Raw genomic sequence first — 12259 nt, forward strand, 5'->3', positions numbered from 1 at the left:
CATCAAACAACTCACAAAATTGTATGTACTGGAATAAATATATGCAGCAATGTATAATAGCACAGTGTAGAGCAGCGTCTTATGCAAAAAGACCAAGGTCAGTAAGAAAATGGTAATGTAAACAATATTAAGATTGTGTCAGAACCAGAGATGCACCTAAAGTGCTTCGGCCCCCCCAAGAAGCAATCGAAACGTGCGCGTCGGGGCACGTTTTCCTTGGGCACCACTAGCCACTATGGATGAGTGAACAATCATTATGGTTTGGCTCATAAGTTTAGGTTATGGGTATGTTGGTAATCTGGAGTAATTACTATTTGTGGGTTCCCTTATGGAGTCCTCACTCTAGCCTATGTCCGCTTCCCAATATATGGTAATAATATTTCATAGACATGTCTACAGCCTTTATTTTATAGAGTCTCTACTTTTAGCCTTCAGCTGTCTTTTAATGTATGGTAACAATGCTATATAGACAGGTCTAGAGCAGTTACATTTCAGCAATTTAATTTATCCATACTGGGTTTACACATGTAATTATTTAACACTGTTCACTTGTATATCCTCTCGCCACACGTGGGGTGTGGGCCCTGTGTGATTTACCATCAGTGACACTCCTTAAAAGCCTGATTAATTGTCAAACGATTTATTGACTCTTGTTGTTGTATGTCACTTCTTGTTATTGATTTATGTAATAAACACTTATATTTTTGCAAGAAGCTGTCCTGATCTGTTTTCGATTTTTTGGTCACGTATAGGACCATGACTACGTTAATCCTTAGTTCTCTTGGTATGTCAATAACTGAATATATCAAGAGGTTTTGAAAAGGTTTCCATTTTTTCAGCATTTTCATATCACTAACAAGCCTTTACATCCTGCGATTTCCATAATTCCACAACTTTGCCTTCTTGGTGAAGCAATTTTAATATTGAGGAGTGTATAATGGACTTTCCGCAGACAAGATGTTCTATGATAGGAAATACAACAAAAGGTATCAAATTTGATCCGTAGAGACTTGCATCACTGGGCAAAGGTTGCAACAAGACTGGGTAAGAAATATATATGCTAAGGTGTCATAAGTCAATGAATAAAAACTTACTATGAATTTGGTAATAATGTCTTCTTCATCCTCCTCCTCCAGAGGACACGTAGTGTGGATGAAGGGTAAAAAGGTTTCTGAGTAATCAAACAAGTACATGTATAACATGCTAAGCCGCGGCGAGCTCTTCAGAGCATACAGCAGAAAAAGTGATTTTCCAGGGTTTACAGCCTTGAAAGAAAAAAAAAATAAAAAGTACAAAGAAAGTTTAGAAGCAAATCTACTGGAAATGGAGGAATAAGCATTTAGTCTTTGAATGAAACTTTTCGATGTTGCAATGATTGACAGAAACATGACGATCTTGTAGATAGAACAACACTAATTTACCAAGTAAAAGTACAGTAACATATATATATATATATATATATATATATATATATATATATATATATATATATATATATATATATACACACACACACACACACACACACACATATATATATATACACACACACATACACATACACATACACATATATATATATATATATACATACACAGCCATACACAGCTCTGGTAAAAATTGAAAGACCACTGCACAGTTTTAGAAAAATCTTCTCTACATGTCAGACAGCCGTTCCATTCCAGTGTCAGTTGAATTCCAACCAGAGTACACCTCATTCTACTTAATGTGCTTCTGATTAGGTGATCACCTGAACCAAATCTTATTTAACGAGGGAAAGTATAAAAAACACTGCTGTGGTCTTCACAATCCTCTTGCAATAGAACAAGCTGGATGGCAAAACAAGTGCTAGTAATATCCCAAAAGTAATAGGAATAAAAAAAAAAAAAAAAAAATTGCTTTTAACCATGACAAAGGAGTTGAATAGAAAAAAAAAAAAAAAAAAGTCTTGAGTGAGGAAAGGAAGGGCTCAATTCTGGCTTTGCTAGCAGAGGGATACAGTGAACATCATGTTGCCTCCATCCTTAAAATTTCTAAGACTGCAGTCCATTACATCAAGGTCAAGCAGCAGACATTGGGGACAACAAAGCTTCAGACCGGCAGTGGGCGAAAGCGACTCTCCACTGACCGGGATGACCTTCATCTTATTCGAGTGTCACTCAGGACCGCAGGATGACATCAAGTGACCTACAAAAGGAATAGCAGCTGGTGTGAACTGCACGACAAGAACAGTTCGTAACAGGCTCCTAGAGGCTAGAGGCAGGGCTCAAGTCATATAAAGCTAGAAAGAAAAAAAAAAAAAAAAAAACAAAAAAAACTTAATTAGAAGCAAAGGAGAGCCATCCTGACGTTTGCCAAAGACCAGAAGGACTGGACCACAGAGCACTGGAGTAAGGTAATCTTCTCAGGGGAGTCTAATTTTGAGCTTTACCCAACACCTGGTCATCTAATGGTTAGACTGAAACAGAGGCGTACAAGCCACAGTGTCTTGCACCCACTGTGAAATTTGGTGGAGGATTGATGATGATCTGGGGATGTTTCAGCAAGGCTGCATTTGGGCAGATAAAGACGTATGAATCAAGCCACATACAAGGTTATCCTGGAAAAACAGTTGCTTTTTTCTGCTGAGGCAATGTTCCCCAATGCTGAGGACTGGTTTTTCCAGCAGGACAATGCACCATGCCACACAGCTAGGTCAATCAATGTGTGGATGAAGGACCACCACATCAAAACCCTGTCATGGCCAGCCCAATCTGCAGACCTGAACCCCATTGAAAACCTCTGGAATGTAATCAAGAGGAAGATGGATAGTCACAAGCCATCAAACAAAGAACTGCTAACATTTTTGCACCAGAAGTGGCATAAGGTCACCCAAAAGCAGTGTAAAGACTAGTGGAAAACAGCCAAGACGCATGAAAGCTGTGATTAAAACTCATGGTTAGTCCATAAAATATTGATTTCTGAACTCTTCCAGCGTTAAAACATTAGTATTGTTGTTTCTAAATTATGAACTTGCTTTCTTGGCATTATTTGAGGTCTGAAAGCAATGCATTGTTTTGTTATTTTGACCATTTCTTATCTTCAGAAAACACCAAATTTATTGCTTGGAAATTGAGACGTTGTCAGTAGTTTATAGAATAAAAGAAAAATGTACATTTCACTCAAAAATATACCTATAAAGAGAAAGATCAGAAAAACTGAAAATTTTGCAGTGTTCTCTTATTTTTTGCCAGAGCTGTATACAATTAATGGTTCATACAAGGCTTTTGGTCGCTTACTATATTTTTCTAAATCCTCTAAATGCTGTTGCCAGAGATTGACAGTGACAATTAAATGCTTTAAAGGGGGCACTCTCCCCAAGGAGAAACTTTACTCACTATACCACCATCTCACCCAACCAGCCTCCTAGTTAGTCCAGAGTCAGACTTGCGAGTGACTCGTGTGAGTCTCCCATCACATCACCTGTCACGGCTGCAAACTCTGATAGGAGTGGGTCAGCTGCATGTATTTCTATGCAGCTGAGACGCTTGTGTCCGGAGAGAGTGAGGCTGCACCAGGTGATGCGATGCGAGAGACGCACGAGTCACTCGCAGGTGTGACTCCGGCCTTGGGAATGATGACGAGCCAGAACCCAGAAACAGTCGACTGCAAATGGAGGTTTTTTTTTTTCATTTTGGAAAAGATTCTGGTTTGGCTTCCAGAATCACACTACAAGACTTTTTAAAGGGCAATATTGACTTTCAGGATTGCTGCCGAAAAAAAGATAGTACAAAAAAAAAAAAAACAAACAAAAAAAAAAACCAACAGTTTTTTTTCTTTGAAAAGGATATTTATTTATAATAAATAATGACCGGTGAAATCCAGATGAGAAACGGATCACACAGAAGAAAGTGGTCATTTTTTGCAAACGCAAAACAGGCACCAATGTGGATATAAGGCTTGTTATATAATTGTGAGGCGGCTTTAAGCAGAATTATATTTTTCAGAAGGACCTTTTGGTTTTTTTTTTTTACAAGTTTGTAAACACAGGCATACCCCAATATAATTGTGTGGCACCTTTCCTTATATCTCTGCATTATATTATTCCTTTGCTTTATAGCCTAGAAATTAATACATTAGCAAAAGGGTCTTATATCAGATGTGATGTGTGTAAACAGTATAATATAACAGCAAAAAAATAATAATGTATATATACACACACCTTATATTCCCACAAATTCTGAGGTGGCTTCACACCCAGTGTTTTAACTCTTTCCAGCTCCATGATAATGGCTTTCCGGTGACTGTTGCTCTCTATACTATAAGGCTCTTTTGAGAATTCTTCCTCAGCCAGTGTCAGAAGAAGCCTGAATCACAGAAGTACTTGTTAGTAGTGGTATAGATACAGTACACACACACACAGACACACACACACACACACACACACTTAAAAGTATTCATGCCCCTTAAACACATTTTTGTTACGCTACACCTACAAATGTCAATGTTTGTTTATTGGGATATTATGCGATATACCAACACTACGTTGCAAGTATTTGTGAAATAAATAAAATTATAGATGGTTCTCTCAATATTTTAAAAATATAAATTAAAAAGTGCATTTATATTCAGCCCCAGAGTCAATACATTGTAGGACCAGGTTGTCCCTTCAGAATTCCCCATAGTTCTTTGGTTGGTTCACATCAGGAGACACTTGCCACTGAATCATTTCATCCTGTTTTTTAGAAATGCAGCAGTGGTCTTACAGATGTGCCTTGGATTGTGGTCATGTTGGAAAAGTGCACGTCTACCAAGGGCACGGAGTGATTATAGAACCACAAAAAACAATATTATTTTAAATTGGCAATGACAAGTGAGACTGCAGGGACTACATATATTCTTGGATGAGCACTAAGACAACAGCTACTCAAAATATTGCTACCCGTAGTGAATACATTCAGTCACAATGATCAAGTGATAACCATATTCTCACCTCCCATTAACTCTTCCTAATAAAAAGCTTTCTTTGTAGTGGGAGGCCCACGGACCCAACTGTTCCAGCCACAGGACTACCTCTTCAGGTGTCCATTTAGATACCGGTTTGTGGACCAAGAGGTCATGTTCAGATTCCCGACTGCTCCAGTGATACACCAGTAATACCACCTGAGAAATAACAAACATTCTGATGAGAACACAAGGGAACAACCAATATTTACTTGGTTTCGATTCACAATATTTGCTGCTAATAATAATAATAATAATAATAATAATAATAATAATTTCATTCATTTATATAGCGCTATTAATTCCACAGCGCTTTACATACAATGGCAAAATCTGTATATACCAGTAAAGCAGCAATCATTATCAATTCAATTAATCGTATTTACACAGAATGGCAGACTGGGCTTACAGTGTTCTATATAAAATCTGGAAGGAGCGCACCGAGATTCAGGCAACTGTCACAATCCTTAATAAAGAAGAATTACAATTTATTTTTTTTCCACATTCATACTTTTATTCATGTTTGTTTTTATTTTCAGATTTTTTAAAAAATATTTTCTTTTTTTTTTACTTAGTCTCTACATTGAACACTTATTAGGCCTTGTGCACACTAGAAAAAAGACATTTCTTGAGTGAAAGGTTGGCCACCTGCGTTAAAAAAAAAGGGAATTTTGTTTACTTACCGTAAATTCCTTTTCTTCTAGCTCCTATTGGGAGACCCAGACAATTGGGTGTATAGCTTCTGCCTCCGGAGGCCACACAAAGTATTACACTTTAAAAAGTGTAATCCCTCCCCTCTGCCTATACACCCTCCCGTGGACCACGGGCTCCTCAGTTTTGGTGCAAAAGCAGGAAGGAGAAAACTTATAAATTGGTCTAAGGTAAATTCAATCCGAAGGATGTTCGGAGAACTGAAGACCATGAACCAAAAGAACAAATCAACATCAACAACATGTGTACACAAAAGAACAACCAGCCCGAAGGGCACAGGGGTGGGTGCTGGGTCTCCCAATAGGAGCTAGAAGAAAAGGAATTTACGGTAAGTAAACAAAACTCCCTTTTTCTTTGTCGCTCCATTGGGAGACCCAGACAATTGGGACGTCCAAGAGCAGTCCCTGGGTGGGTAAAAGAATACCTCAATAAAAAGAGCCGAAAACGGCCCCCTCTTACAGGTGGGCAACCGCCGCCTGGAGGACTCGCCTACCTAGACTGGCGTCTGCCGAAGCATAGGCATGCACTTGATAGTGCTTCGTGAAAGTGTGCAGACTAGACCACGTAGCTGCCTGACACACCTGCTGAGCCGTCGCCCGGTGCCGCAATGCCCAGGACGCACCTACGGCTCTGGTAGAATGGGCTTTCAGCCCTGAAGGGAACGGAAGCCCAGAAGTACGGTAGGCCTCGAGACTCTGTTCCTTGATCCACCGAGCCAAGGTTGACTTGGAGGCCTGAGAGCCCTTACGCTGGCCAGCAACAAGGACAAAGAGCGCGTCTGAACGGCGCAGGGGCGCCGTGCGAGACACTTAGAACCGGAGTGCTCTCACTAGATCCAAAGAGTGCAAATCCTTTTCACACTGGTGAATTGGATTAGGGCAAAAGGAAGGCAAGGAGATATCCCCTTTTCATCTCAATCAGGATACCACCTTAGGGAGAAATTCCGGGACAGGACGCAGAACCACCTTATCCTGGTGGAAAACCAGGAAGGGAGCTTTGCATGACAGCGCTGCAAGCTCAGACACTCTCCGCAGTGATGTGACTGCCACCAGGAAAGCCACCTTCTGAGAAAGACGGGAGAGAGAGACATCCCACAGCGGCTCAAAAGGCGGCTTTTGAAGAGCTGTCAGGACCCTGTTAAGATCCCAAGGTTCCAACGGACGTTTGTAAGGTGGGACCATGTGGCAAACCCCCTGCAGGAACGTGCGGACCTGCGGAAGCCTGGCTAGACGCTTTTGAAAAAACACGGAGCGCGCCGAGGGACAAACCCTTGTCCATTCCAGATTGTAGGAATGAAAGGAATGTGGGTAAGGCAAACGGCCATGGAGGAGCCGTTATCAGAGCACCAGGATAAGAAGATTTGCCAAGACCTGTAATAGATCTTGGCGGACGTTGGCTTCCTGGCTTGTCTCATGGTGGCAATGACATCCTGAGATAACCCTGAAGACGCCAGGACTCAATGGCCACACAGTCAGGTTGAGGGCCACAGAATTCAGATGGAAAAACGGGCCTTGTGACAGCAAGTCTGGGCGGCCTGGAAGTGCCCACGGTTGACCAACTGTGAGATGCCACAGATCCGGATACCACGACCGCCTCGGCCAGTCTGGAGCGACGAGAATGGCGCGACGGCAGTCGGACCGGATCTTGCGTAGAACCCTGGGCAGCATCGCCAGAGGGGGAAACACATAAGGCAGTCGAAACTGCGACCAATCCTGGACCAAAGCGTCCGCTGCCAGAGCTCTGTGATCCTGAGACCGTGCCATGAAGGCCGGGACCTTGTTGTTGTGTCGTGACGCCATGAGATCGACGTCCGGCGTTCCCCAGCGGCGACAGATCTCTCGAAACACGTCTGTGTGAAGAGACCATTCCCCCGCGTCCATGCCCTGACGACTGAGAAAATCTGCTTCCCAGTTTTCTACGCCCGGGATGTGAACTGCGGAGATGGTGGAGCCTGTGACTTCCACCCACTGCAGAATCCGCCGGACTTCCTGGAAGGCTTGACGACTGCGAGTGCCGCCTTGGTGGTTGATGTAGGCGACGGCAGTGGCGTTGTCCGACTGGATTCGGATCTGCCTGCCCTCCAGCCACCGATGGAAAGCCAATAGGGCTAGATATACTGCCCTTATCTCCAGGATATTGATCTGAAGGGACGATTCTATTGGAGTCCAGGTTCCTTGAGCCCTGTGGTGGAGAAAAACCGCTCCCCAACCTGACAGGCTCGCGTCCGTGGTGACCACGGCCCAGGTTGGGGGTTGGAAGGATTTTCCCCGAGACAGATGTGGGTAGGAGCCACCACTGAAGTGATGTTTTGGTTGCAAGGGAAAGAGAGATGTTCTTGTCGAGGGAAGCCGAACTCTTGTCCCATTTGCGAAGAATGTCCCATTGGAGTGGCCGTAGATGGAATTGCGCGAACGGCACTGCCTCCATAGCTGCAACCATCTTCCCCAGGAAGTGCATGAGGCGCCTTAAGGGGTGTGACTGACTCTGAAGAAGTGATTGCACCCCCGCCTGCAGAGAAAGCTGTTTGTCCCGCGGTAGCTTGACTAACGCTGGCTGGGTATGAAACTCCATCCCGAGGTAAGTCAGTGATTGGGTCGGCGTCAACTTGGATTTCGGGAAATTGATGATCCACCCGAACTGCTGGAGAGTCGCCAGAGTGACGGTAAGACTTTGTTGACACGCCACCCGAGAAGGGGCCCTGACTAGGAGATCGTCCAAGTAGGGGATCACCGAGTGGCCCTGAGAGTGCAGGACCGCCACGACAGATGCCATGACTTTGGTGAAAACCCGTGGGGCTGTCGCCAGGCCGAAGGGCAATGCGACGAACTGGAGGTGTTCGTCCCCGATGGCGAAACGCAGGAAACGTTGATGTTCGGGTGCGATCGGCACATGGAGATAAGCATCCTTGATGTCGATCGATGCTAGGAAGTCTCCTTGTGACATCGAGGCGATGACCGAGCGGAGAGATTCCATCCGAAACCGTCTGGTTCTCACATGTCTGTTGAGCAGCTTGAGGTCCAGAACGGGACGGAATGACCAGTCCTTTTTTGGCACCACGAACAAGTTGGAGTAAAATCCGCGACCACGTTCCTGAAGGGGAACGGGAATCACAACTCCTTCGATCTTTAGAGCGTCCACTGCCTGAAAAAGTGCGTCGGCCTGTGCGGGGGGTGGGGAGGTTCTGAAGAAACGAGCCGTAGGTCGAGAGCTGAACTCTATCCTGTAACCATGAGACAGAATGTCTCTCACCCATCGGTCTTGAACGTGTGGCCACCAGGCGTCGCCAAAGCGGGAGAGCCTGCCACCGACCGAGGATGTGGCTAGGTGAGGCCGAGAGTCATGAGGAGGCCGTCTTGGGGGCAGTGCCTCTTGCGGCCTTTTGGGGGCGTGACTTGGACCGCCACGCATAGGAGTTCCTCTGGCCTTTCTCCGGCCGGTTGGACGAAGAGGATTGGGGCTTGGCGGAGGGACGAAAGGACCGAAACCTCGATTGGATTTTTCTCTGCTGAGGTCTCTTAGGTTTGGACTGGGGTAAGGAGGAGTCCTTTCCCGAGGATTCCTTAATAATCTCATCCAACCGTTCGCCAAATAAACGGTTGCCAGAAAAGGCAAACCAGTTAAGAACCTTTTGGAAGCAGAGTCTGCTTTCCATTCGCGCAGCCACATGGCCCTGCGGACTGCCACGGAGTTAGCGGATGCTACAGCCGTACGGCTAGCGGAGTTCAGGATGGCGTTCATGGCGTAGGACGAAAAAGCTGATGCCTGAGAGGTCAAGGAAGAAACATGCGGAGCAGAATTCCGCGTGACAGCATTAATCTCAGTCAGACATGCCGAGATTGCTTGGAGAGCCCACACGGCCAAAGGCCGGGGCGAAAGACGCGCCCGTGGCCTCATAAATAGACTTCAACTGAGGAGCCCGTGGTCCACGGGAGGGTGTATAGGCAGAGGGGAGGGGTTACACTTTTTTAAAAGTGTAATACTTTGTGTGGCCTCCAGAGGCAGAAGCTATACACCCAATTGTCTGGGTCTCCCAATGGAGCGACAAAGAAAACCGCACCAATAACGTATGCGTTTGACGCGTTTTTTTACATTATCAATGGCAAAAAAGGCAGGTACTTGCAAAAAAGAAGTGACATGCTCATTCTTTCTCAAGAAATTCTGCAGAATTTTGAGAAAAAAAACAAAAAAAAAAAGTGTGCGCACAGCTATTTTTTTTTCAATAGCTTTTGCTGGGGAATGTCTGCAGAAAGGTACAACCATTTTCTCAAGAAATTTCTGCAGCAAAAACCAGGGCTGTGGAGTCGGTAAGCCAAACCTTCGACTCCGACTCCTCAAATTCTCTTGCACCGGCTCAGGCTCAGGCTCAGGCTCAGGCTCAGGCTCAGGCTCAGGCTCAGGCTCAGGCTCAGGCTCAGGCTCAGGCTCAGGCTCAGGCTCAGGCTCAGGCTCCTACATATATTGCTTATAGTTAGGTGAAAAATTTATTGTAGTACATGAATATGTGTATGTGAACATCAGACATTTAATAATTTTTATGATACAATAATCAAGATATTTGGATAGAACATAAAATATATTTATTGGAATACAACTTTAGAACACAAAAAACTGTAATAAATTGTAAATATGTAATACACTATGTAATATACAGTAGATTACATATATATCTTGTGTGTATATACACTGTGTGTATATATATATATATATATATATATATATATATATATATATATATTACATATTTACAATTTATTAGTTTTTTGTGTTCTAAAGTTGTATTCCAATAAATATTTTATGTTCTATCCAAATATCTTGATTATTGTATCATAAAAACAATTAAATGTCTGATGTTCACATTGTACTACAATAAATGTTTCACTTAAATATAAGCATTATACTAAATGTTATTATTTAGTAAAATATTCAGCACATTCTGCATTGCACTCCTGTCCCCAATTTATTATATATTTTAGGAGTCGGAGTAGGTGCATTTTATACCGACTCCGACTCCACCAAAATGAGCTCCGACTCCGACTCCGACTCCACGACTCCGACTCCGACTCCACAGCCCTGGCAAAAACACAAAAACAGGCGGGTAAAAACGCAGTGTGTGAACAAGGCCCAAGTCTGATTGATTGTGAACTGTTGCAATACATTACTTCTTACTCATGCCTACATGAGCATGATAACATAAATAGAAGGATGACTAGTCTAGGGAAAATTGTGCCCCAATGACAAGCTACCCACTAATTAGCACATCGCCACAATAATAAGATTATTTCTTGGCAAATGCTGAACTCAATAAAACAAACAGTTATTGTTGCCAAAAGATTAGCGGGGCATTTTATTATTATTATTATTATTATTATTATTATTATTAAAGGTTGCAGAGACTGTCCTGTGGTGCCTTTTTGAAAACCGCAACATGTCAATTTCTATTGCTGGTATGCTGAGATTTATCTGCAAATATTTCCCATAGAATTGCATTAGATGTGGAAAATCCATTAGTAAACCCCATAAATGCATATTCAGTGAGTAATCCATACATGACTATAAAGAAAGTTGTCAAATCCAAATACTAGGAAGAATCTAAAACAAAGCAGCTTTATTAAGTATGACATACCAAAAAGAAAGGTGTCAAAAATGCATGTAAAAAAACCCAAAACACTCAGATGCAGAGACTTAAATTTCTTAACCTGTGAAAAAAACTCAGCAAATTGACTCATTGTGAGAACGTGGCCTTAGATGAACTGTAAAGGTTTATTGGATGTCGATATAGCCGGCGAGTTTAGCCTGGCAATGCTACGTCAAGAAATCGCAGGTGGTGATTTTCCTGAAGTGCTCTGCTGCTGGCATCTTGAGCTTTGTACTCGCAGTATAGAGCGGAGGCAGAATCCCAGTGAAAGACACCCAATGAATAAGCATATTTCTTGTTTTAACCACTTCAGGGTTTCCAAACATTGATGCAGTTAAAAAAAGTGATAAAGCGGACCATGGGCACAGTAATTTAGTTTTAGGCCTTGTGCGCACTAGGCGTTTTTGCCGCGTTTTTAGCGGCGTTTTTTACCGCGTTTTTGTGCTGAAAACGCAGTGACATTGCTTCCCCAGCAATGTCAATGGGTTTTCAGAAGTGCTGTACCCACACAGCGTTTTTTTTTAGCTGCGTTTTTGTGGTGACCACAAAAACGCAGCATGTCAATTATTTCTGCGTTTTTCACTGCGTTTTTCACTCATTGAATTCAATGAGATGTTAAAAACGCAATGAAAAACGCATATAGCCGCGTTTCTATGACTAAAAACGCAGCTATACACGCAAGGGGTGGGCACTACAGTGACGTGTACAGGAAGAGGATTCCTTCTGTTGGTAAACACAGAAGCGTGAATCCTCCCGGTACCGTCACCGCTGCCTCCACCTCCCGTCCTGTGCATGTCAGCTCCGTGCGGCGCCATGTCTGGGCGGGAGGTGGAGGCAGCGGCGAAAACCAAAGTGAACAGTAGAAAAATAAAAAAATGTCATATATACTCACCTGTCCGCAGGGTCCCGGTGCCATGCCCGCTCCCAGCT

The 12259-nt window shown here is 43.4% G+C and overlaps 1 protein-coding gene across 2 annotated transcripts in view; it reads right to left on the bottom strand.

The window, feature by feature from the left end:
• BFAR (bifunctional apoptosis regulator) overlaps window positions 1-12259 on the bottom strand; it is a 77123-nt gene that overhangs the window by 12185 nt on the left and 52679 nt on the right. For both annotated transcript variants that reach the window (XM_075317933.1, XM_075317932.1), the window contains exons 4-6: window positions 4973-5142; window positions 4202-4346; window positions 1095-1265 (exon numbers count right to left, since the gene is read on the bottom strand). In XM_075317933.1, coding sequence (XP_075174048.1) covers window positions 1095-1265; window positions 4202-4346; window positions 4973-5142 — 486 coding nt within the window. The remainder of the gene's footprint in view (window positions 1-1094; window positions 1266-4201; window positions 4347-4972; window positions 5143-12259) is intronic.

Source organism: Anomaloglossus baeobatrachus, chromosome 7, assembly GCF_048569485.1.
Source record: "Anomaloglossus baeobatrachus isolate aAnoBae1 chromosome 7, aAnoBae1.hap1, whole genome shotgun sequence".
In the NCBI taxonomy this organism is placed as follows: Eukaryota; Metazoa; Chordata; class Amphibia; order Anura; family Aromobatidae; genus Anomaloglossus; species Anomaloglossus baeobatrachus.